This window comes from Bos grunniens, chromosome 1 (genome assembly GCF_055505025.1).
Source record: "Bos grunniens cultivar Pamir isolate PY7600 chromosome 1, Bosgru_T2T1.0, whole genome shotgun sequence".
In the NCBI taxonomy this organism is placed as follows: domain Eukaryota; kingdom Metazoa; phylum Chordata; class Mammalia; order Artiodactyla; family Bovidae; genus Bos; species Bos grunniens.
Window position 1 is genome coordinate 22746320 of NC_141165.1, and position 27050 is coordinate 22773369.

The 27050-nt window shown below is 38.4% G+C and overlaps 1 protein-coding gene and 1 long non-coding RNA gene across 51 annotated transcripts in view; one reads left to right on the forward strand and one right to left on the reverse strand.

Annotated features, from left to right (window-relative positions):
• The window catches only part of CEP63 (centrosomal protein 63), a 73996-nt gene that overhangs the window by 16621 nt on the left and 30325 nt on the right, over window positions 1–27050 (forward strand). For 42 of the 50 annotated variants that reach the window (XR_015132386.1, XR_015132385.1, XR_015132384.1 and 39 more), the window contains 3 exons: window positions 11634–11729; window positions 12553–12675; window positions 18621–18734. Coding sequence is in view for 36 of the 50 variants with exons in the window: in XM_086316264.1 (XP_086172390.1) it covers window positions 11634–11729; window positions 12553–12675; window positions 18621–18734 (333 nt within the window). In the remaining 14 variants the exon portion in view is untranslated. Of the gene's footprint in view, window positions 1–11580; window positions 11730–12552; window positions 12676–18620; window positions 18735–27050 lie in introns of all 50 variants that reach the window. The other 8 variants (XM_086316383.1, XM_086316297.1, XM_086316327.1 and 5 more) reach the window with 2 other exon arrangements.
• LOC147379123 (uncharacterized) lies at window positions 12005–18712 on the reverse strand. The gene is made up of 2 exons (XR_015132407.1): window positions 18604–18712; window positions 12005–12231 (listed from the first exon to the last, which is right to left on the reverse strand). It is a non-coding gene; the product is annotated as an uncharacterized LOC147379123 (long non-coding RNA).

Here is a 27050-nt window from a genome sequence, read left to right on the forward strand (position 1 = left end):
TATTTGAGTCATTTCTCTTATTTTTCTTAGTCTAGCTAAGGTTTTGTCAATTTTATTTGCCTTCTAAAAACTAGCTCTTAAAGTTTCACTGATCTTTGTTGTCTTTTTAGTCTCTATTTCATTTATTTCTATTCTAAAGGACGACAGAGGATGAGGTGGTTGAATGGCATTACCACCTCAATGGACATAAGTTTGAGTAAACTCCTGGAGTTGGTGATGGACAGGGAGGCCTGGCGTGCTGCAGTCCATGGGGTCGCAAAGAGTCGGACACAACTGAATGACTGAACTGAACTGAATCTTTATTTCCTCTCTTGTACTAACTTTGGGCTTTGTATTGTCTTTTTCCAATTCATTAAGGTGAAGTTAGATTGTGTGTGAGATTTTTCTTGCTTCTTGAAGTAGGTATTTATCACTGTAAACTTCCCTCACAGAACTGTTTTTACTGTATTTTATAAATTTTAGCATGTTAATGTTTACGTGTTTGTTTTTCTTAAGGTATTTTTGATTTCTCTTTTGATTTCTTCTTTGGCCAGTTGGTTATTCAGTAACATGTTGTTTAATCTCCACATAGTTGTATATTTTCCGTTTTTCGTCATGTAATTTCTCATTTCATGCCATTGTGATTGGAAAAGATGCTTGATGCGATTTAAATATTCTTAAATTTATTAGGACTTGGTCTCTGGCCTAACATATGATTTATCTATCTATTAAAGATGTTCAATATATACTTGAGAAGAATGTGTATTCTGTTGTTTTTGGATGGAATGTTCTGTAAATATCTGTTAAGTCCATATAGTATAATATGTTGTTTAAGGCTGGTATCTCCTTACTGACTTTCTGTCTGGGTAATCTTTTCATTGATGTAAGTGGGGTATGAAAGTCCCCTATTATTATTGTATTGCTGCCTATGTCTCCATTTAGGTCTGTTAATAAATGTGAGACATATTTAGGTGCTCCTATTTTGGGTACATAAATATTTATAAATGTTTAATGCCCTTCTTTGTATCTTATTAAAAAGTATGTTTTAAAGGTTTGTTTTTTGTTTGTTTTTAATATAAATATAGCTAATCCATCTTTATCTTTTGGTTTTCATTTGCATGGAATCTTTTTCCACCCCTTTACTTTCAGTGTGTCCTTATATCTAAAGTGTATCTCTTGTAGGCAGCATATATAGGAGTGTGTTGCTTTTTATTTCTTTAGCCTTTCTGTGGCTTTTGGTTGGATAATTTAGTCCATTTACAGATAAGGTAATTATTGATAAGTACGTGCTTATTGCCATTGTGTTAATTGTCTCCTAGCAGCTTTTGTAGTTTTTCTCTGTTCCTTTCTTTTGCTCTCTTCCTTTGTGGTTTGATGACTTTCTTTGGTGGTATTCTTATATCCGTTTCTCTTTCTCTTTTGTTTATTTATGGTAGGTTTTTGCTTTGTGGTTACCATGAGACTTACATTTAACAACTTATATCTATAACAGTCTATTTTAAGTTGATAACATCTGAAGTTTGATCCCATTCTGAAACTCAACATTTATTCTCATGTTGTATGTCTTAATGTCACATTTTATATATTTATATCTTGTGCATTTTTTAGCTAATTATCGTAATCATAGTTTTTTAATTTAACCTTTATATTAGCTTTATTAGTAATTAACCCACTACCTTCACTATTCACTTTTCCAATGATAATTATCCTTTCATTTGTGTTCTTGTTACTAATTATAATTAATATCCTTTCTGTCAGCTTAAAGGAGACCCTTTAAAATTTCTTATAAGGCCAATTTAGTGGTGGTGATCTCCTTTTGCTTGTCTGAAAACCTTTATCTCTCCTTTGATTCTGAATGAAAACTTTGCTGGGCAGAGTATTCTTGAGTGGACGTTTTCTTCTTCCGGTACTTGGAATGAATCACGCTTTCTGGCTTACAATGTTTGTGCTGAAAGATCAGCTGATAGCTTTATGAGAGTTCCCTTGTACAGAGCTAGCTTTTAAGATTATTTCCTTGTCTTTAACTTTTGACATTTTAGTTACAATGTGTCTTGGTGTGGGTCTCTTGGATAGCTTCTTCTTAAATACAATTTGATTTATTTATCATTTTTGGCTGTGCTGGGTCTTTGTTGCTGCGTGAGCTTTTCTCTAGTTGTGGCGAGCAGGGGCTGCTCTCTAGTTGTGGTGTGCGGGCTTCTCGTCACAGTGGGTTCTCTTGTTGCCGAGCGCAGGCTCTAGGGCATGCAGGCTTCAGTAGTGCAGCACCAGGGCTCAGCAGTTGCGGCTCCTGGGCTCTAGAGCACAGGCTAAATAGAACAGTTGTGGCCCACGGGCTTAGTTGCTCTGAGGCATGTGGGATCTTCCCAGATCAGGGATTGAACCCATGTTTCCTGCATTGGCAGGCAGATTCTTTACCACTGAGCCACCAGGGAAACCCTGGTAGCATCTTGTTTGCAATTCTCAGGACTTCCTGGATTTGGATGCTTGTTTTCTTGCCCAAGTTAGGGAAGTTTTCAGCCATAATTTTTTCAAATAAGATTTCTACTCCTTTCTCTCTTCCTCTTTTAGGAGCCCTATAAAGTGAAAGTCTGTTTGGTGTTGTCCCATAAGCTCCTGAAGCCATCTTCACAGTATTCATTCTTTTTTTCATTTTGCTGCTCTAACTGGGCGTATTCCATTGCCTTGTCTGTGAGTTGACTGCATCTAGTTTGCCGTTGCAGAGAAGGCAGTGGCACCCCACTCCAGTACTCTTGCCTGGAAAATCCCATGGATGGAGGAGCCTGCTGGGCTGCCATCTGTGGGGTCGCATAGAGTTGGACACGACTGAAGTGACTTAGTAGCAGCAGCAGCATTAAGGTTTCTTCTGAGGTTTACTTTATGTTCATTTGGAACATATTCCTCTGTTCCTTGACTCTCCATTTGTTTCTGCACAGTAAATGAAATAACCACCTCTTCTAGTGTTGAAGGAGTGGCCTTGTGTAAGAGATGAACCTTGTAATTCAACCCTGCCTCAGCTTCTGGGTGTTTCTCAAACGTCTGTACTTGTCTAGGCAGCCTGTTGTATTTTTAGTAGCACCTAGTAGTTGAGGATGTGCCAAGATCTGTCATTGTCCCAAAGTGGAGAATCTCAGCACCTAGATTCAGACTGACTGGAAGCTGGGGCAGCAGCGTTTATAGTATGCAAGTATATACAGTTCTGAAGGGCTGCAGGAGTAAGCCACATTGGTCCTCAGAGCCAGGTGATTTGGAGGTCACCACGTGGGCTCCATGTGAGCTGTTTTCTGGGTAATACTTCTGGGCTGGAGCAAGGCAGAGGGAGAATGCCAAGCAGGTATCCACAGCCTACGTTCTTTGAGAGCAACTCCATAGGCCACTAAATGTGAGCCAAACCTGAAGCCTACTCCTTAGGACAAAGGTTCAAGACAAGTAAAGGGGACTCTTTCACAGAAAGCCTGGGGAGTGTGCCTCATTCTACTTTCTGTACAGTGCCGTAAGGGTGGTAGCCTGCTAAGAACTATCCCTCTGATTGCCATAGTCCTGTGGGATCCAGGAATGCAAGTCCTTCCAGTCACCTAGAGCTAGATAATCAAAGGGAGACCCCTGGGCACAAGCCATGTGTACAGCTGTGCCATCTGTGCACTGGAGGCAGCAGAGTGTGAAAGCAAAGGTAGTGCCCTCCAAGGTCTCTGGAAAGGACTGCAGTCAATGCCAAGATGCATGCCTAATCAGAAGCTTGTCCCTTAGCAGTCATGATGATCCGTTAGTAATCTCCTTTCACAGAAAGAATGCAACTCAGGGTCTGTTGCCTTTTGCTGTGCCTTTGTGATAGTAGCTGTTTAAGAACTCTTTCTCCTTGGGTTGCAGTCCTGTAGGACCCACGAGTATAAGCCCCACTGACCACCTTTGCTTAGTCGCTCAGTCATGTCTGACTCTTTGTGACCCCATGGACTGTAGCCCACCAGTGGGGATTCTCTGGGGATACTGGAATGGGTAGCCATGCCCTCCTCCAGGGGATCTTACCAACCCAGGGATTGAACTTAGGTCTTTCCCGCGTTGCAGGCAGATTCTTTACCGTCTGAACTACCAGGGAAGCCCAAGAATACTGGAGAGGGTAACCTATCCCTTCTCCAGGGGATCTTCCCAACCCAGGAATTGAACCAGGGTCTCCCGCATTGCAGGTGGATTCTTGCAAATCCACCAGGGAAGCCCCCACTTACCGCTAGAGCCAGTTAATGTAGAGGTGTTCTCTAGCAGTAGTCACAAAAATCCAGGCACCTGACTAGGGCATGAGCTCCTTTCTGGGTGACACTGATTATAACAGTTCCTTAGGACCCAGAACACGAAGCTCCCTTGGTCTCTAGAGCCAGGTAATCTAGAATCATATCCTGGGCAGGAGCTGTAAAGATCAGGACATCAGAGAAAGTTTCTCTTCCAGGAGATAGTGGTGCTCTGGAGCATGAAAAAGGTGATACCTTTCAGTCTTTGTTTCCAGAGTGTTCCAACAGGATCCTAGCTGTGTGTGTTGAATAAGACCCCTGTCCCTTTAGCTGAGGTTTTAATGGTGGGCCTTACTCACTTTAAGTCTAGCCCCAATTGGCTACCTCTGAGCTGGACTCTGGAATGGGTGAGTCCAAGCACATGAGCCCTCTAAGAGGTGTTTCTCAGGTTGCTATCATTTTGTGGATCTTGGGACACAAGACCCATTGGTTTTCAAAAATTAGATGTTTGGGGGCTCACCTCTCAAGTGCATGTCTTAAAAGTTGGGGTGCCCAAGGTGAGGTTTGAACCCTTTGCTCCTCAAGGAGAAGCTCTGAGTTTTGAGTTCCCTTCTGGTTATCGTTGCTACACTAGGGGTGAGATTTATGGTGAGATTGTGTCTCCATCTCCTCTACAGGTTTTTGTATGGTTTTCTTTTCTTTTGTCCAACATGTAGTTGTCCCTCAACCAAGCTTTCAGTTTTTTTCCAAGAAGAAATTGTTCCATGTTTAGCTGTAGATCCAGTGAATCTGAGGAGGGAGGTGAGTTTAGAATCTTCCTACATCGCTATCTTGAATTGTTAATGCTCTCTTTTTATAATGCATAGAAAGTATTTGTATGTCAAATTCTGTTTTTTTTTTTTTTTTCAGAAGAAAAATTCATTGGTGAAAGTGCATAAGAATGTTAATGTTTTTAATATTTCAAGGATCATGTTACCTTGGTCACATGTAGTACATATGTAACTTCTTTAAGAAAATGTAAAGGGAGTCACACGATCATTCTATTACATGCCCATGTTGATAATCACTGAGTTTAATGAATGTTGTTTTTGGCCACATTGTATGATTAGTGTAAAAAGTTAAGCTCAGATTCAACAATTTGCTTCTTTTGGTTAGGTTTAAAATAAAACTCAGAAAACTTAAAAAAAATGTATATTTATACTTGTTGAAAAGGGGAAAAGAGAGAAAAGAAGAAAATAAATATTATTTATGATCTTACCACCCAGTGTTATTGATGATTTTTGGGAAAAGTTTAATAACATTTGCTAATTGATTTCTCTTAATTTAGCTGATACAATAAAAAGAACATTGAATATTGGAAGAGAAGCAGAAGGCATATATAAGTGCAAAAACATCCCCTAAATTTCTGGCATAAATACTAATCTCAGAAGGATTGGAAGGACTGTAGGTAAACACTGGTCCCAAGTCCCACTTGGATGGGCTTTCCTACCAGTAGGATCACCACTCATTAGTGCTGTTGTTCTGCTTCTTAAGGATACTTCTGTGAGTGATACATTGAGATTTTGATTCTGTTGATGGTAGTGCACTTATCAAGAATATCTTAGAAATGTTTCATGTCACAAGGAAAGTGTTAGGCTTCATGAAGTGTTTTTCTCCTTGTCAAGAGAATCTGTCAATGGTTGACCTTTTGCAATTTGGGTCATAGCAGTACAGTTGACTCTTGTACAATGTGGGGGTTAGATGCAGTGACTCCAGTGCACTCAGAGATCCACATAAAACTTTATAGTCAGCCTTCTTTATCTGGTGGCTCAAATGATAATGAATCTGGCTGCAGTGCAGTAGATCTGGGTCCGATCCCTGGGTTGGGAAGATCCCCTGGAGAAGGGAAAGGCTACCCACTCCAGTATTATGGCCTAGAGAATTCCAGCCCATGGGGTTGCAAAGAGTCCCACACAATTGAGCTACTTTCACTTTCACTTTCTTTCTCTTTATCTGAGAGTCCACATTCATGAATTCATGTCGCTCTGTAGTATTTATTGAAAAAAAATCTATATATAAGTGGACCCATGAAGTTCAACCATGTTGTTTAAGGGTCAACTGTACATAGTTACATTGGCTATGTTAGATTGTGTTCTGAGATGCCACTTGCTAAACTGGAATTTATTTTAAAATTTGGGTAGACTTTTGAGAATGTACTTTAAAGTTATATCTCATGAAAAGATACTGAAGTTACTGAAAAAGTGCAAGGAATGATAATCATATATATATATTTTTTTTATTTGTAATTTAGGTAGAGTCAGTGCTCCTTGGTAAGTTACTTTAGTTACCACTTCTTTATTTCTCCTGGGGCAAAACACAAGTAGTTCCATTTAGTAAGTTAAGATGATAGTGGTTTCCTAGTTAAACACTGTACCGTTGACCCTTGAGCAACCTGGGAGTCAGGGGGCACCAATCCCCCATGCAGTTGCAGAGATCTGTGTACAATTTTACAGTTGACTCTTTTATCTGGGGGCTTTCCTGGTGCCTCAGACAGTAAAGAATCTGCCTGCAATGCAGGAGACCCGAGTTCAGTCCCTGGGTCAGGACGATTTTCTGGAGAAGGGAATGGCAACCCACTCCAGTATTCTTACATGGAAAATCCCATGGACACAGGAACCTGTCAGGCTACAGTCCATGGGGTCACAAGGAGTCAGGCATGATTGAGTGACTAACATTGTCGCTTGTATCTGTAGTTCTGAATCTGTGGATTCAACCAGCTTTGGATAGTGCACTATGTAACACGTGTTTATTGAAAAAAATTCCCGTATAGGTGGATCTGTGCAGCTCAGACCTATGTTGTTAAGGGTCCTATCTATATATGTAGATATCTAGGTTGTTTATTTTGTTAGAAACTCCCATGTATGTTTCTGTGAATTAAAGAAATTCCCTTGTGTGTAATCGTGAGACTATTTTGTCACTCCAGGGCTGTTTAAATTTACTCCTGTAGCTTAGTTTTGATGTCACAGGCACTACCGCACTACAGGCAGACTTCATTTTATTGTGCTTCACTTTATTGCACTTTGGAGATACTGTATTTTTTACAGATTGAAGGTTTGTGGCCACCTTGAGTTGAACTCAAGTGTGTAGGCATCTTTTTTCTAACAGCATTTGCTCATTTCATGTCTCTGTGTCTACTTTTGGTAATTCTTAAATATTGCTTTTTTTAAACAGATTACTTATTTACTTTCGGCTGTGCTAGGTCTTTGTTGCTGCGGAGGCTTTCCTCTAGTTACAGGGAGCAAGGGCTACTCTAGTTGCAGGGCATGGGCTTCTCTTTGTTGTGACTTCTCTTGTTGTAGAGCATGGGCTCTAGAGCACGTGGGCTTCAGGAGTTGTGGCACATGGGCTCAGTAGCTGTGGCTCCTGGTCTCTGGTGGTGGTGGTTGTTCAGTTGCTCAGTCATATCTGAGTCTTTGCAACATTGTGGTCTGCAGCACGCCAGGCTTCCCTGTCCTTCACTATTTCCCTGAGTTTGTTCAAACTCATATCCATTGAGTCAGTGATGCCATCCAGCCATTTCATCCTCTGTCGCCTCCTTCTCCTCCTGTCTTCAGTCTTTCCCAGCATCAGAGTCTTTTCCAGTGAGTCAGTTGCATCAGGTAGCCAAAGTGTTGGAGCTTCAGCTTCAGCATCAGTCCTTCCAGTGAATATTTATGGTTGATTTCCTGTAGGACTGACTGGTTGGATCTCCTTGCTCTCCAAGGGACCCTCAAGACAAGACACCCTGGTGTCTTGTCCAGCACCACAGTACAAAAGCATCAATTCTTTAGTTGGACCATCTTTATGGTCCAACTCTCACAACTATACATGACTACTGGAAAAGCCATAGCTTTGTTAGCAAAGTGATGTCTCTGCTTTTTATTTGTTGTCTGGGTTTGTCATAGCTTTTCTTCCAAGGAGCAAGCATCTTTTAATTTCATGGCTGCAGTTACCATCTGCAGTAATTTTTGAGCCCAAGAGAATGAAATCTGTCACTGTTTCCACTTTTTCTTCATCTATTTATGAAGTGATGGGACAAGATGCCATGATCTTAGTTTTTTTAATGTTGAGTTTTAAGCCAGGTTTTTCACTATTTTCTTTCACTTTCATTAAGAGGCTCTTTAATTCTTCTTTGCTTTCTGCCATAAGGGTGGTGTAATCTGCGTATCTGAGGTTGTTGATATTTGTCCCGGCAATCTTGATTCCAGCTTGTGATTTATTTCTTATGAATCACCCAGCATTTCTCATGATGTACTCTGCATATAAGTTAAATAAAGCAGGGTGACAATATACAGCCTTGACGTACTCCTTTCCCAATTTTGAACCCTCTCTTGTTCCATGTCCAGTTTTAACTGTTACTTCTTGACCTGTACACAGGTTTCTTAGGGGACAGGTCAGGTGGTCTGGTATTCTCATCTCTTTAAGAATTTTCCAGTTTGTTGTGATCCACACAGTCAAAGGCTTCAGCATAGTCAATGAAGCAGAAGTAGATGTTTTTTGAAATTCCCTTGCTTTTTCTATAATCCAGCATATGTTGGCAGTTTTATCTCTGGTTCTGCCTTTTCTAAATCCAGCTTGAACATCTGGAAGTTCTTGGTTCACGTACTGCTGAAGTCTAACTTGAAGAATTTTGAGTGTAATCTTGCTAGCGTGTGAAATAAGTGCAGTTGTACAGTAATTTGAACATTCTTTGGCATTGCCTTTCTTTGGGATTGGAATGAAAACTAATGTTTTCCAGTCCTGTGGCCACTGCTGAGTTTTCTAAATTTGCTGACATATTGAGTGCAGCACTTAAGAGTATCATCTTTTAGGATTTGAAATAGCTTTGCTGTAATTCCATCACCTCCACTAACTCTGTAGTGATTCTTCCTAAGGCCCACTTGACTTCACACTCCGGGATGTCTGGCTCTCAGTGAGTGACCACACCATTGTGGTTATCTGGGTCATTAAGACCTTTTTTGGTACAGTTCTTATGTATAGTCTTAATAGTTGTGGCCCATGGGCTTACTTGTACCGTGCACAGGATCTGGTATCTTCCCAGATCAGGGATTAAACCTGTGTTTCCTACATTGGCAGGAGGATTCTTTACCACTGAGGCCCCAGGGAGACTCGATTCTTGGAATATTTTAAATCCTCTACCAGCACAAAGATTATGACTTATTGAAGGTTCTGATGATGGTTAGCATTTTTTTTAGCAATACAATGTTTTTAAATTAAGATAGATATATGCATCGCTTTTTAGACATAATGTTCTTGCACATTTAGTTGACTATAGGATAGTGCAAACATAACATTTATTTGTGCTGGGAAACCGAAAATATTTGTATGACTCATTTTATCACAAAATTTGCTTTATTGTGGTGATCTGGTAGGAATCTGCAGTATTTCTGAGGTATTCCCATACTTAACACTTGAAAAGAAATTGATGGGATTGAGCAGATGAGCTCCTTTATAAGGATTTGAAGATTACAAGTTTGGGCATCAAGACGTAAAAGATATTTAGAAATGTAGCTGTCAGTGATTTGCTGCTTCATTGATTGGGTTGCTGGAAGTTGATTAAGTTTGTAGAGGTAAAGTGCATTTGCTAAATACTAATGATAAGAATCTGTTCCATAGAGTTGATCTGTGAAATTGTAATTTCACTGTTATTGGTAGTAATATATTTATTAATCTACTTGAACAGCATATGATAGAAGAACTAGAATATAGGCCTTTAAGTTTTTGTCATTTTTGTTTGTAAGTTTCAGGCCTAGTAGCAGTTAGTCCCATGGTATAAATCAATGCTACTCAAATGACAGGTTCACGGTGAGGTAACACTTGCATCAGAATGTAAATCAGTGTATTGCATCCTTCACATCACAGAAAGTTTTGCTGTATAAAAATGTCAGTTGCACCAAGCAGTGTTTTTTGTAACATAATTGATTTACATTCTGCTTCAAGGTTCTTGGCTCCTGTTGGATTGCTGTTGTGACCAGGTCCAGCCCATCTGTAGCTCATACTTGGAGGAGTACTAGTATAAACAACTCATTTCATAAGTGAATGCTTTATATGTTTTCTGATTACACTGTTTGGATTGGATTGGTTTTAATGGACCTTGCTGCTGCTGTTACCTTCTAATGCCCTACAGAGCAGGTAGACCTAATGAAACAAGTAAGGGATTTGGAGTCCTGGCTGTGCATTTTTTCACCTGAATGGTGGTGGACAAAATAACATCTCTGAATCTGTTTCATCCTGTGCAAAATGAGGATATAATTCCTATGTTCCCATGTTGTGAAGATTGAGTTACGGTTTAAGAAACCACTTTAAAAATTCTAAATTGTAGTTAAAATGATATCATCTATACTGACAGTTTTCAAAATTTGACCTCTTTTTCTCTGCCTAATGCCTATTGCTGAGAGTGAGGGAGTTGTTTGTACTAGTAAGAAATATACTTTCTTTAAGAAATTTAAATATTGTTGCTTGACTATTATGAACCAGACCCTGGTAAATAAATAAAATTTAACAATTGTTTCTTCACATTTTATACTAATGCTTGACTCTTATAATAAATGAAAAGAAAAATAGTTCTATAAGTCTCATAAGAAAAAACAATGATCATCTGCCCTATTCCTCTGAACCTAGGATTCTTGCTTCTCTAAGACCGTTCTTTCAGTATCTTTAACTCCTTTTTTTTTTTTCTTTTGGCATTCTCCTCTTATTTCTAAATAACATTTTATGGCATATTCTAAAGTTTTAGTCTTAGCTATTTATCTAATAGGGCTTCCCAGGTGGCTCAGTGGTAAAGAATCCACCTGCTAATGCAGGAGATATGGGTTTAATACCTGAGTGGGGAAGATCCCCTGAATTAGGAAATGGCAACCCACTTGCCTGGAGAATCCCATGCACAGAGGAGCTTGATGGGCTACAGTCCATAGAGTCGCAGAGAGTCAGACACGACTGAAAGACTTAGCACAACACTAAATTTGTGGGTAAATCTAAATGAATGTTGACTGTATATAACAAGAGCTTTCAGCCTCCTGGTGTCTTTCTGTCTAAAGTTAGTATTCTGTGCTTTGCTTTATAGAATTTATTCTTGAACTCGCATAGATTTTTGTTCAATATTTTTAGATTCCAAGGTTCTTGTAACTTGTTAATTTTTTGTGAGGTTTTTTTTTTTTTTCCTGGTAAAAAGGGTTAGGAAGAATAAGTGAGATAGAGCAAATTTTCATCTAAACCCAGAAATTTTAGAACAATTGCTTATTTTTATTTTTTTGGAAGTGTTATAAATTATTAAATGATTAGGTATTTGACTTCCTGAGAAGTTGTATAGTTGAGAACGTGTCTTTACAGATAAGTACAAAGGTTATTTTCTATTTTTATGTTTCAGGGTAATTGTTTCAATGCTAATAATGAAACATACTACCACCTCTCTGCTTTTAGATTGGAATGTTGCGTCAGCAGGTAGAAAAACATGAAAAAGTCAAGCAAGAGATGGCCATGGAGTATAAGCAAGAGTTAAAGAAACTACATGAAGAAGTAAGATTTTAATTCTATTATATATTGTATAATTCTGTCTCTTCAGCCTTGAGAATTTTGTTAATGAGCTGGTTTCTACTTTATAAAGTGGATGTATATATTCCATGGAAGATATTGGGGTAGAAATCTTTCTCTATTCTTAAACCCAGAATTTTGCCTTTTATATATTTGATATTACCTACAACAGTGATTCTAAAATATGTTTCTTGGTTGAGTATCTGAAAGAAATAGAGCTATTTTTGTATAATACCATGAAATGCTGATACCAAAAGCTTACGTTAAGTGTTTTATTTTTGAGTTGAGTCAGTAGATTTTAAATAATGGAAGATTGAAAGGTTTCAGAAGCATTTTGGGATAGATTAGAAAGGTAAGAAAATTCTACCAGTTAACTGAGTTGTTTTCTTCAGATTGGCAAAAAATACTTTTTATTCAATTCCGAAGCATTCCTTTCCTGCATAGTGAATATCAGTGTTCCACTGGGAATGCTTCAAGAACCACAGGCCTGGAGAAAAGAAAAAGAGTGTTTATTTGCTGCTTTTATTGTGAGGATGGGTTGTGGGGTCCCTAATTGCAGGGCTATTGTATATTATAATAAAAAATTAGACCTTTGTTTTATTTATTAAACTTTTTCTTTATTTTTTATTTGACTTTTTTTTTTCTGGTGTTTACTTTATGTAGTTTTGAGTTTTGTATTTTATCTAACGTGCTCTCTATTTTCTGGGATGGTAGTTAGCTCTACTTGTGCTTTCATAATGCCAGTTTGTTTTATCAGCACTGTTTACACATTCTTAAATTTTAAGTCTAGAAATAACTGTGTTTACAGTTAAGCAGACTGAAAAGAAGCTATGAAAAGCTACAGAAAAAACATGTAAGAGACTTCAGAGGAAATGCCAAAAATCACAGGGAAGATCGGTCTGAAATTGAGAGGTTAACTGGAAAAATAGAGGTATGTTCATAGTCCTGATTGGCTTGTAGTGATTGTCAGCCTTCATGTAGGAAAACTCTGTTTCTAATAGTGCTATTTCATGAAGCCAATTTTCTCTCACCTGCAGGACTACCACTGAGCTATTTCAAAGGTGGGAGGCTGTCCTGTCATCATCTGGTTCCCTGTGGTTACTAGCTGTCAGTAGTTCTCAAGAGGGTGGTGCCATCCTTTGAGGGCATTGGAAATATTTGAGGCATTATTTTGGTTGTCAGATGACTGGGAGTGAAACTGGAGAGTGGGGCACAGGAACCAGGGACACCAAACATGACTGGGCCTATCCCACACAGGAGAGACCTATTGTACCCCGAACGCCAGCACTGAGGAACACTGATAGCAGCTCCTGGCTGTCCTCTGTGGGTGTTGTCTTTGTTTTATTTATCACCTAACAGAGGGGCTTAGTAAGTGTTGAAGGTATGTGGCTTTTTTATACACAGTACTTTGCATATCAGATTATTTATTCTTAGTTCCCATTTAGATATAATAAATCACTAGCCTCCCTCTTTGCTGACTAAGTTTTTGTTGAGTAACTCCATGATTATTGTATATCTTGATTCCCCAGAGGAGTTAAGGAAGTTGAGACAACACCACCAACAACAGCATGGGGCTGTTACTTTTTCCCCGTTGAATCCACCACTCCTCTCCTCTGTCTATGCTCTTGGTTCTCAAATGTACCTAAGTGTTAACCAGGGTCCTCTTTAGTCTCCCAGAGATTCTGATCCAGTAGCGTAGCATGTGAGCTAGGACTCTGCATTTTATCTAGCTTCCCCAGCTGATGTTAATTTGAGAAACATTGTTTAGCATCTTTGTATGATTATTTACAATGTTTCTACTCAGAGTGACCTGTCACCCACTAATACTGTTATATTATTACTACCTAGAATTTTAATTTCTATTTTTAATATTTTTTTACATCTCAATATTTTTCTATGTTTAAAGAGCTTAGAATCAGATTTTGCTTTCTCTCCAGCCTTCTTCACTGGTACCTGGGTTTTTGTACAAAACCCCTCATGTTCTTATTCCCCGTTACCACTTCCAGACCATTCTGTTTTCTTTGTACCTCAGAGTCTCCATCTTTGATTTTCATGTCATCAGCATATACCACCATCCCTGGTGGCTCAGTGGTAAAGAATCTGCCAGTCAACATAGGAGACTCAGGTTCCATCCCTGGGTTGGGAAGATCCTTTGGAGAAGGAAATGGCAATCCATTCCAGTATTCTTGCCTGGGAAGTCCCATGGACAGACGATACTGGCGGGCTGCAGTCCATGGGGTCTCAAGAGTCAGACACAACATAGTGACTGAACGACAACAACAGCAATGTACATACCGGCAAATTAGTCATCTTCTGATCCCTGACTGCTCCCCTGGTTGACTGTCATTCTCTCCAACATTGCTCTTACCATAATTCTTGAGGATTTCGGTATCCACAAGGATGATCCTTATAATACTGTGGTCTTTGGTTCATTGGTGTTCTTTCCTCCAGAGATATTTTGACCTCCTGTCTGTCTCTTTTCCCTTTTCCCATTGCGGTTCCTTAAGTGTTGTCACTAGCAATACTTGCAACCCTCCAAGAATCACATTTTTAAGCATCTCGTTCTTTCTGACTACCATCCCCGTCTTTTCAGCTTGCTCCCTCTTATTCCTAATGCTTGATAATCACCTGATTCCCCATTCCTTAAAGTGCTTGGATCCGGCCACTTGTCCCTGCTCCATACCTACCTCATGTCCGCACTCACCACTCCTTATCCAGCTTCTATCCCATGGTTACACTCCTTATATTCCCCTTCCATTCCTGTGCCCTCTCTTTTTTTGTTGTTGTTCAGTAGCTCAGTTGTGTCCAACTCTATGTGACCCTATGCACTGCAGGGCTTCCCTGTCCTTCACCATCTCGCTGAGTTTGCTCAACCTCATGTCCACTGAGTCAGTGATACCATCCAACCATCTCATCCTCTGTCGTCCCCTTCTCCTCCTGCCCCCAATCCCTCCCAGCATCAGAGTCTTTTCCACTGAGTCAACTCTTCACATGAGGTGGCCAAAGTACTGGAGTTTGAGCTTTAGCATCATTCCTTCCAGAGAAATCCCAGGGCTGATCTCCTTCAGAATGGACTGGTTGGATCTCCTTGCAGTCCAAGGGACTCTCAAGAGTCTTCTCCAACACTACAGTTCAAAAGCACCAATTCTTTGGCGCTCAGCCTTCTTCACAGTCCAACTCTCACAGCCATACATGACCACAGGAAAAACCATAGCCTCGACTAGACGAACCTTTTTTGGCAAAGTAATGTCTCTGCTTTTGAATATGCTATCTAGGTTGGTCATAACTTTCCTTCCAAGGAGTAAGCGTCTTTTAATTTCATGGCTGCAGTCACCATCTGCAGTGGTTTTGGAGCCCAAAAAAATAAAGTCTGACACTGTTTCCACTGTTTCCCCATCTATTTGCCATGAAGTGATGGGACCAGATGCCATGATCTTAGTTTTCTGAATGTTGAGTTTTAAGCCAACTTTTTCCTCTCCTCTTTCACCTTCATCAAGAGGCTTTTTAGCTCCTCTTTACTTTCTGCCATAAGGGTGGTGTCATCTGCATATCTGAGGTTATTGATATTTATCCCGGCAATCTTGATTCCAGCTTGTGCTTCTTCCAGCCCAGCGTTTCTCATGATGTACTCTGCATATAAGTTAAATAAGCAGGGTGACAATCTATAGCCTTGACGTACTCCTTTTCCTATTGGGAACCAGTCTGTTGTTCCATGTCCAGTTCTAACTGTTGCTTCCTGACCTGCATACAGGTTTCTCAAGAGTCAGGTCAGGTGGTCTGGTATTCCCATCTCTTTCAGAATTTTCCACAGTTGATTGTGATCCACACAGTCAAAGGCTTTGGCATAGTCAATAAAGCAGAAATAGATGTTTTCCTGGAACTCTCTTGCTTTTTCCATGATCCAGTGGATGTTGGCAATTTGATCTCTGGTTCCTCTGCCTTTTCTAAAACCAGCTTGAACATCTGGAAGTTCATGGTTCACGTATTGCTGAAGCCTGGCTTGGAGAATTTTGAGCATTACTTGACTAGTGTGTGAGATGAGTGCAATTGTGTGGTAGTTTGAGCATTCTTTGGCATTGCCTTTCTTTGGGATTGGAATGAAAACTGATCTTTTCCAGTCCTGTGGCCACTGCTGAGTTTTCCAAATTTGCTGGCATATTAAGTGCAGCACTTGCACAGCATCATCTTTCAGGATTTGAAATAGCTCAACTGGAATTCCATCACCTCCACTAGCTTTGTTTGTAATGATGCTTTCTAAGGCCCACTATTTTGTCTCTAGTTCCTTTCCTTCCATTTTTCTTACACTCACTCAGTAAGCCTTTCTCTCCTCTGCAGAAGCTATTGGCATGGAGGTCACCAGTGAATTTGCATTACTGAAGCCTGTGTTCACCCTCATCTTCCATATCCTGTCTGCAGCATTGGACTCAGCTGGGTTTGGCTTTCTGGATTTGGCTTGGAGAACAATTGTACTTTCCTGGGTTTTCTCCTACCTTGTTTGCCACTCCTTCTCAATTATTTTTTCTCCCCAACCTTTTATCATTGGAACACCCTACAGCTGTGTTGTTGTACCTCTTCTTTTTTCTGTCGAGGCCACTCCCTTGGTGATACCATTCAGTCTCATAGTTTTAAGCACTGTGTTGCTGCTGCTGCTGCTAAGTCGCCTCAGTCGTGTCCAACTCTGTGCAGCCCCATAGACGGCAGCCTACCAGGCTCCCCTGTCCCTGCAATTCTCCAGGGAAGAACACTGGAGTGGGTTGCCATTTCCTTCTCCAATGCATGAGAGTGAAAAGTGAAAGTGAAGTCACCCAGTCGTGTCCAATTCAGTGACCCCATGGACTGCATCCTACCAGACTCCTCCATCTATGGGATTTTCCAGGCAGGAGTACTGGAGTGGGGTGCCATTGCCTCCTCTGTAAGCACTGTGTATATGTTGATAATTCCTATATTCCTATATCTAGTCTTGACTTTTGGCTACAGAACAATTTCCAACTTCCCATTTCACATCTCCATACGGTATCTAAAGCTGTCTCAAACTTGACATGTCTGAAATAAAGGCCCTGACTTTTTTCTATCTCATCTTCCAGCACCATTTCTGTTTTAGTTAATGTAATTCCATTCCTCAGATTGCTGAAGCCTAAAAGCCTTGGAGTCACCCATGATTTCTCTTTTCTCAGCACAACATCCAGAATGATTCTGTTTGGTTTAAGTTAAATCATGTTCTCTCCTGTACATAAAGTTAAAGTAGTTTCTCCTAAAAGATGAAGTTATCATAATGACCTACAGAGTCTCACTGCCTGTTAACTCTGACCTTTCCCTTTCTTTTTTTTCCCTTTTACTCACTCCCCCCCAGCCACACCAAGCTTCTTGCTCATCCTTGAACATGACAAGATGCTTCCACATCAAGGCCTTGTACTTCTCAGAATAGTATAACTTTATCTCCATCTCCCTCGTGTTTACTTTCATGTTACTCAATCTAACTACTCCTTTTGCAAACTGCAACCACCAACTCTGAGTACTGCATGCTCGATTTTCTCCAGAATGGGTACAGTTGGCTCTCTGTATCTATGGTTTTGCATCCGTGGATTTAACCAACTATGGATCTAAAATATTCTGGGAAAAGCAAAGTCCAGAAAGTTCCAAAAAGCAGACCTTGAATTTGTTATGCACAAGCATTTACATTGTATTTATAGTTACTTACACAGTGTTTACATTGTGTTAGGCATTATAAGTAACTTAGAAATGATTTCAAGTCTGTGGGAGGATGCACATTAGTTACATGTGAATAACATACCATTTCTTATAAGGGACGTGATCATCTGTGGATTTAGTAACCACAGAGGTCTGGAACCAGTCCTCCACAGATACTGACAGATGACCGTATTGCTATCTAATTACTGTACAATAATGTGTTGCCTGTCTCCCTCCAAGTGAGTGGGGCTAGAATTTTTGTTTTTTTTGTTAAATATTGTATCCCTAGCACTAGAACAGTACCTGGAATATATGTGATAGAAACAATGAGTAAGTGAACAGTAATTACCTTAAGCTTCAAGTTGCACAATCAAGAAAATGAGCCCAATATTCATGAAAACGAGGCAAATCAAAGGCAAAGGAAACTCTGGGATTGAGACTCTTGGAGGACAGTGATAGAAAGACTGAGTTTCCTTTCCCTTTGATTTGCCTCGTTTTCATGAATATTGGCCTCATTTTCTTGATTGTGCAACTTGAAGTTATTATTGATCCATCATTAATTTTGAACTCTTTGGCTTTGGGTTATAGATATCTGTTAAAATTTAATACAGATATTTTTTATTATTCATGTCTTTATAGTTCTGTTGAAATAATAAAAATTTGGATATCAAAGGATACTGTGTTAACTGAATCTGTCTGGTTCCTGAATTTTAGACTCTGATGAGAATTGGACTCCCCAGGGATTTATCTGACCATTTGTTTGAATCTGTTCAATTCCCGGGTTTGAATATCAAGAATTTGGGTAGTGAGTGATAAGTATAATCATATTTTGAAATTTTCATTATCTTAACATCAGTTTTCTGAAAAATCACTAAAAAATTATAACAACCCTTAGGTGGCAGCAGATCTTTGAAAATCATCTTGAATCCAGTGTTTAGTATCTGTGTTTCGTACTCTTCACCATTAGTGTGTTAAATTTAGAAAGACAGATATCCAGAGGCACAGTATGTAAGGAATTTAGTATTACTCTACAGTTCTATCAGTTAAGTGAGTAATGGGGCTCCTGCTGTGGAAAAAGGTGCATGTGTACCCAGGGACCTGGGGAAAAATTAAAGTAAAAGTGAATCTGGAAGGTGGTGACAGCGAGGGGAAGCACTTAGAAGTTAAGTACCTTAATTGCCTCTTCAGGAATTTCGTCAGAAATCACTGGACTGGGAGAAGCAGCGCTTGATTTATCAGCAACAGGTGTCTTCTCTGGAGGCACAAAGAAAGGCTCTAGCTGAACAATCAGAGATAATTCAGGTAAGTTTAAGACATTTTTTGGAATAATGAGAGGCAGAGAGGTTTCTATTAAATTTGAACCAGCTTGAAAAATGCAGCATTGTGTGCTCACCGTGCTCACCCTGTCCTCACACCCACTGCTCTTTGCTTGCTGCTTTCCTTCACTGGTTCCTTCCTCCCTCACTCGGGCTCTTTCTTGTTCTCTCAGTCTGTCACTGACTTGCTTTCTCCTGCTCACTCCACACTTTGATTTTACTCTCCCTTCCTTTCTCTTTCTACCTCTGCTCTCTGTCTCCTTTTCCATTTCTTTCTGGCTCTGACTTACTTATTCAGGCTGTTTCTGGCTCTTGCCTTGGCCCCACTTCTGTCTGTGTCTTGTTCCATCTCTGATAGTTGGGGGTGCCTTAGCTGAGGTCCTCAGCCAGGGAGCTTCGGCCAGTCAGCCTGTTTGAACACAAATACTGAAAGATTCACGCTAACAAAAAGCAGTATCTTTGTGGGAACAGAAACACTTTTTACAACATTACTAGAAACGTTTTAAATGAAGAACTGATGGCTTAAGCAAAACAAAAAATTAGCTACCTAATTTAGGAGTTTTCTTCATGGAACATATTCAGTTTGTTTGCTTTTTCAATTAAAAACCAAGATCAAAAGGGAAGTGAACATAGAATGTAATGAATATTTATGACCTTGGGGTTAGAGAGAGTCAGATAGGACTTAGTGACTGAACAACAACAACTGCAATGTGCTAGACACTGTCTCAACGCTTCTTCTGAATGTAGTTATCCAGAATATGTAATTATATGTTGTCTGTTTAATATCATGATAATTTGTCAAGGTTGGTAGAAATCTCAGTTTTATAGAAGAGGGAATTACCAGAGAAATTAAGAAGAGCTAGAGGGACGAATTAAAAAAGGTAAAAAACAATCTGCATTATTTGCTGCTCCAAATCTTAGTAATATATTGGCTTTTAATCATCTACCCTCAAATATCAGTGGGCTAGTAAACTACCATGAATGGCTCTGCTGTTAGTGACTCCACTCAGAATGGTACAAGAGGCCCACAGCAATCTAAAGGATCAAAATTATTTACTAGGCTGCAGCAAGCTATGCAGCCAGAGTGGGCCAATAAAATCCTGAAAGTGTAGACCAGAGGTTTTTTTATTTTTACCTGAATGCTAAAGCACTGTACAAACATAAATAGCTATAAGATATTATAGGCTTCAGGTTGGCAAAAAAGAAAATTGAGTCCTAGTTTTTAAGTTCTCACTTATTCTTCTGTGTAGTATGCTTATTGTTGATTGTAGATCCTTTTTTTTAATTTGCTATTGTGATTACTCAACATAATTAAAGCTTCATTGTTAGAAAAAATGAGATTTTTATTTACCATAATTCAGCTAGAGCTAGAGTAAGAAGGCTTTAAAAAGCCAACATTTGTTTTCCGTATTTGAACTCTTCTGATAGTTTTGTTTAAACTAAAACTGCTCTGATTAAGGAAAAACTGTTACTTTTATGTCTTTCTCCCTTAGCAGTACTCGCTGGTCCTCATTTAAAAAAAAAGTTCTTAAAAGAAATTTCTATATACCCATTACCCAGCATTAATAGTTATCATTTTGCCAATCTTAAATATTAGTGGTAAAAAATATTAAAACATATAGTTTTAACCATTTTAAAGAGTACAGTAGAGTATTAACTGTATGTCCATTTTTGTGTAACAAATCTCTAAAACTTTTCAACTTACAGGAGTAAGGCTCTATATTCATTGAACAGCAACTCATTTTGCCAATTTTATTTCATTCTTCTCTACTTTTTTTTGCCTGAAATATTGCAAAGCAAATTATAGATATTATCTTATTTCCCAGCAGGTTAGGACTTAAAAAAATTAAACATACCACTGCTATGTTAACAGACTAAAACACTTCTTAAATAATTTAATATCTAATCTTTTCAAATTTCCCAAGTTGTGTGAAATAATGTTTTGAACTCCACTTAAGGTTGAAACATTGTATTTTGTTGATAAGTGAATCATCATTGAACAATAAGAGTAGAAAACTTTGTAGATTGGATAAATGGATATCAATAGCCAAATGCATGCTAAGTGGCTTTAGTCATGTCTGACTCATTGCGACTCTATGGACTGTAGCCCACCAGGCTGCTCTGCTCATGGGATTCTCCAGGCAAGAATACTGGAGTGGATTGCCATGCGCTTCTCCAGGGGATCTTCCTGACCTAGGGATTAAACCCGTGTTTCTAATGTCTCCTGTGTTGGCAGGCAGGTTCTTTACCACTAGCGCCACCTGGGAAGCCCTTAACAGCCACTGCTGCTGCTAAGTCGCTTCAGTCGTGTCCGACTCTGTGCGATTCCATAGATGGTAGCTCACCAGGCTCCCCCATCCCTGGGATTCTCCAGGCAAGAACACCGGAGTGGGTTGCAATTTCCTTCTCCAGTGCATGAAAGTGAAAAGTGAAAGGGAAGTCTCTCAGTCGTGTACGACTCTTCGCGACCCCATGGGCTACAGCCCACCAGGCTCCTCCGTCCATGGGATTTTCCAGGCAAGAGTACTGGAGTGGGGTGCCATGCCTTCTCTGTTAACAGCCACACTTATACCCCAAATTTTAAAAAAAATGATAAATTTTTTCTTTTATATTTTTTAACATCTAAAAATGGAGTTCAGGGAATTCCCTGGCAGTCCAATGGCTAGTACTCAGTATTTTCACTGCTGTGGGCCTGGGTTCAACCCTGGTTCGATAACTAAGATCCCACAAGCTGCATGGTGAAAAAAAGAAAAGTGGAGTTCCGACTAACTTTTCACCCTTTGAGTCATATATTTGCTTGAGTTTTTTTGTTTTGGTCAGCTATTAAAATGACATAAAACATGTTCATTTTAGAAAACTGAGAAAATGAGAATTAAATAAAATAACTCATAATTTCATCCTTTAGATATTTACCATAATTAGCATTTGCATGTAAATTTCTTCTGACTTTTTCTGTGCTTGCGTGCAGTGTACATTGCATTCATGTACATTTGATAGGAAAAACTATATATGTGTGTATGGGAATGGAGGAATAGTTGTGAACTTAAAAAATTACTGAAAATAGCAAAAAGTTGATAATTGTTGAAGCTAGGTGATGAATGTTTAAGGGTTCATCATCTTATTTTTTCCATATTTATATACATTTGAAATTTTCCATGAAACATTATGTAAAAGTGCAAATTATTTGCTTACAATGTGACAGGCAGTATGCTAAGCATTTTACAATATTTTATTTAATTTTCACCAGTTAAAAATTTTCCTCTTTAAATAAGACATGTCAGCAAATATGAGTCATAATGATTGTATAGAAGCTTAGTTTACCATTAAATGCCTTAATTCATATAACCAATATTTTATTGTAGAATTTTTAGGTTTTTATTTTTTTCACTCTTAAGTAGAGCTTGGGTGAACATCCTTATTTAAATATTTAGGTGTTTATGTCCATTTATTTTCTTAGGAAATGGCCCTAGAAATAAGATTACTGCATCAAAGTAGTCATACATTCTTAAAGATTCTAATGCATATTGTCAAAGTACTCTTCAAAGATGTACTGATGCACACTTTCACCAGCGGTGTTTGAGAATGTATGTTTCCTCACACTTTCTCATTATTGAGCACTATTATTTATTTAAATATTTCTTTTAATTTCCCCTACTTTTAGGCTTGTCTTTGCCAATCTGATAGGTGGAAAAAAATGGTATCTGATTATTTAATTTGCATCTTTAATTATGAATGAGGCTGAGCATTTTTTATCTACTTATGACTTTCCATTCTTCTGTAAATTATTTCTGTCCCTTGCTTATTTTTAAAGAATATTTATATTGTACTATGAAAGAGCTCTTAATATATACATTGAATAGATTAACTCTTTGCTGTTTTGTTGCAATTGTGTGTGTTTTCCCAGTTTACCTTAATTTTGCCTAGTAATTTTTATGAAAATACAGTTGTTTTACAGACAATTTTTAGAATGGCTTAAGTCTGTTAATTTTTCTTTAAGGTTTTTATCTTTGCTGTCATACCATAAAGACTTACATAAGCCAAGATTTCTTCTAATGCTTTATAACTTCTTGTTAATAAATTTGATATGAAAATTCTTTTGGTACAAGGAATTTGATAGAGATCTATATTTTTTTCCAAATGGTTATCCACATAATTTGTTGTCTGTTACATTTTGAAAACTTTGCAGAATGATTCTGAAATTCATGTGGAAGGATAAATGAATGGTATCAGGCAACATTTTTTATGAGGGTGATGTTTGTTCTGTCAAATATTAAAATATATTAAATTTTAAAGTACAGTTGTTAAACAGTTGTAAGTACTTTATTAGATGCAAAGACAGAGTGATGGTTGTATAAGCATAGGAAAACATCAGAATAATCACTAAAACATAAGGTCATTTCTGTTTAGAGGGCAAATAATCACTTGCTACTTTCCCTCCTGTCCAAATAATACAGTGAGCGAAAAGGAAACATTCAGGGAAGTCTTAGAGAACATTAAGACCATTTGAAAAAAATTAAAATTTTAAGCCAGCTCAGAATATAGAATATTTAGCTTATACATTGTATGTGAGAAAAGTAAAGCCTGCATTGTATATGTTTTCCTTTTGAAGTATTTAGATGGGCTGTGTGATATTGTTCAGATTTGAATATATATATTTTTAAAATTTTATTTTATTTTTAAACTTTACATAATTGTATTAGTTTTGCCAAATATCAAAATGAATCCACCACAGGTATACATGTGTTCCCCATCCTGAACCCTCCTCCCTCCTCCCTCCCCATACCATCCCTCTGGGTCGTCCCAGTGCACTAGCCTCAAGCATCCAGTATCGTGCATCGAACCTGGACTGGCATCTTGTTTCATACATGATATTTTACATGTTTCAATGCCATTCTCCCAAATCTTCTCACCCTCTCCCTCTCCCACAGAGTCCGTAAGACTGTTCTATACATCAATGTCTCTTTTGCTGTCTCGTACACAGGATTATTGTTATCATCTTTCTAAATTCCATATATATGCGTTAGTATACTGTATTGGTGTTTTTCCTTCTGGCTTACTTCACTCTGTATAATAGGCTCCAGTTTCATCCACCTCATTAGAACTGATTCAAATGTATTCTTTTTAATGGCTGAGTAATACTCCATTGTGTATATGTACCATAGCTTTCTTATCCATTCATCTGCTGATGGACATCTAGGTTGCTTCCATGTCCTGGCTATTATAAACAGTGCTGCGATGAACATTGGGGTACACGTGTCTCTTTCCCTTCTGGTTTCCTCAGTGTGTATGCCCAGCAGTGGGATTGCTGGATCATAAGGCAGTTCTATTTCCAGTTTTTTAAGGAATCTCTACACTGTTCTCCATAGTGGCTGTACTAGTTTGCATTCCCACCAACAGTGTAAGAGGGTTCCCTTTTCTCCACACCCTCTCCAGCATTTATTATTTGTAGACTTTTGGATTGCAGCCATTCTGACTGGTGTGAAATGGTACCTCATAGTGGTTTTGATTTGCATTTCTCTGATAATGAGTGATGTTGAGCATCTTTTCATGTGTTTGTTAGCCATCTGTATGTCTTCTTTGGAGAAATGTCTATTTAGTTCTTTGGCCCATTTTTTGATTGGGTCATTTATTTTTCTGGAGTTGAGCTGTAGGAGTTGCTTGTATATTTTTGAGATTAGTTGTTTGTCAGTTGCTTCATTTGCTATTATTTTCTCCCATTCTGAAGGCTGAATATTCACCTTGCTAATAGTTTCCTTTGATGTGCAGAAGCTTTTAAGGTTACTTAGGTCCCATTTGTTTATTTTTGCTTTTATTTCCAATATTCTGGGAGGTGGGTCATAGAGGATCCTGCTGTGATGTATGTCAGAGAGTGTTTTGCCTATGTTCTCCTCTAGGAGTTTTATAGTTTCTGGTCTTACGTTTAGATCTTTAACCCATTTTGAGTTTATTTTTGTGTGTGGTGTTAGAAAGTGTTCTAGTTTCATTCTTTTACAAGTGGTTGACCAGATTTCCCAGCACCACTTGTTAAAGAGATTGTCTTTAATCCATTGTATATTCTTGTCTCCTTTGTCAAAGATAAGGTGTCCATATGTGCGTGGATTTATCTCTGGGCTTTCTATTTTGTTCCATTGATCTATATTTCTGTCTTTGTGCCAGTACCATACTGCTTTGTAGTAGAGGCAGAAGTCAGGTAGGTTGATTCCTCCAGTTCCATTCTTCTTTCTCAGGATCGCTTTGGCTATTCGAGGTTTTTTGTATTTCCATACAGAAAAGAAATAAAAGGAATCCAAATTGGAAAAGAAGAAGTAAAGCTCTCACTATTTGCAGATGACATGATCCTCTACATAGAAAACCCTAAAGACTCCACCAGAAAATTACTAGAACTAATCAATGACTATAGTAAAGTTGCAGGATATAAAATCAACACACAGAAATCCCTTGCATTCCTATACACTAATAATGAGAAAACAGAAAGAGAAATTAAGGAAACAATTCCATTCACCATTGCAACGGAAAGAATAAAATACTTAGGAATATATCTACCTAAAGAAACTAAAGACCTATATATAGAAAACTATAAAACACTGGTGAAAGAAATCAAAGAGGACACTAATAGATGGAGAAATATACCATGTTCATGGATTGGAAGAATCAATATAGTGAAAATGAGTATACTACCCAAAGCAATTTATAGATTCAATGCAATCCCTATCAAGCTACCAACAGTATTCTTCACAGAGCTAGAACAAATAATTTCACAATTTGTATGAATATATATTATATTTTTAAAGGCACCATTTTCCTTATGAAAAAAAGATGATCCTAACACAAATGTTAATCTACTGTCTTGGTAGAATTATCATATACTTAATTGAATTGGCTCAGGTTTACTGTTTAAAAGTTTATGATGACAGAGACACAGTAGTGATAAGGTCTTACTGGGAGCTATACCACTGATGGGCTGTCTTTCAAGATGTTTCTTTAGTGTAAATGCTGCAGAGCTGTTGTCTGCACTGACATATTTGGAGTTTACTCTAATGGAGAGTGTGGTAAAAATTGGTGCATACAGTGGCATAACTTCATTTTGGGGTTCTTTGGAAAATTAAAAAAAGAACACTTGTTGCTTTGTATCATATTCTTCTCAGTAATCTCACTATATGGAAAAGTTATTTTCTTGAAGCCCAGGATTATATACCACAAAGCCAAAGGATGATTTGAATTTAGTCCCCAGTCCCCAGCCTTGTCCCTATTCTCACACATTAGCTGCCCACCCTTGGCTTTTATTTTTATCTCCATGACATAAATTACTTTCTTAATTATTTCTTTACTTTTAACCACCTCTGTTGTGATTTGTATTGTTGAAATAATTCCACCCACTCTACTAGAATGGTAAAGAATCTGCCTACAATGCAGGGGACCCATATTTGATCTCTGGGTCGAGAAGATTCCCCTGGAGACGGGAATGGCTACCCATTCCAGTGTTCTTGCCTGGAGAATTCCATGACTAAAAGAGCCTGGTGGGTTGCAAAGAATCAGACATGACTGAGCAAATAATGCACACACATGCTCCACCAGAATAGTTAAAATGCTGTTATTAATAAGAGAAAGCTCTGGTTTTCAAAAAAAATTAGTGACAGTGGCTAGTGGGGGAAAAAAAGGCTTAAAAATAATTGGCTTTAAGATACCTCTAATACTAGATATTTAAGAGAAGTAATCATTTTGTAAATGTTTATATTTATCTTTCTGACTTTTCATATTGGAAGAGGTAGTCCTGAGATATTCTAGTGTAGCTCTGTCCAATAGAAATATAATATGAACCACCTATGTGTAAAATTTTCTGGAAGTCACATTAATAAAGGAACTCCTATAAATGGAAAAGAAAAGCCAATTTCTAGAAACAAGAAAATTATGAAAGAAAAAAAAACTTACTGGTAAAGGCAAACATATAGTAAAGGTAGTAGATCATCCACCTATAAAACTAGTATAAAAGTTAAAAAATAAAAGTAGTAAAATTATATCTAAAATAATTAAGATGGAGAGATCAAGATGGCAGAAATAGAAGGATATGGAGCTCACCTACTCCCATAAATACATCACAAATACATTTACGTGTGAAACAGTTCTCATAGAATACCTACTGAATGGTGACAGAGGATCTCATACAACCACAGTTGCAAGAATGATCACCATGTACTTGAGTAGCGTGGAAAAAATGAGGGGGAAGTATCTGAAGTGCCCCTGGGAGGGAGCTGTGAAAGGGGAAAGATTCCCTCATCCCGGGAACTCCCATTCATCAGCTAGG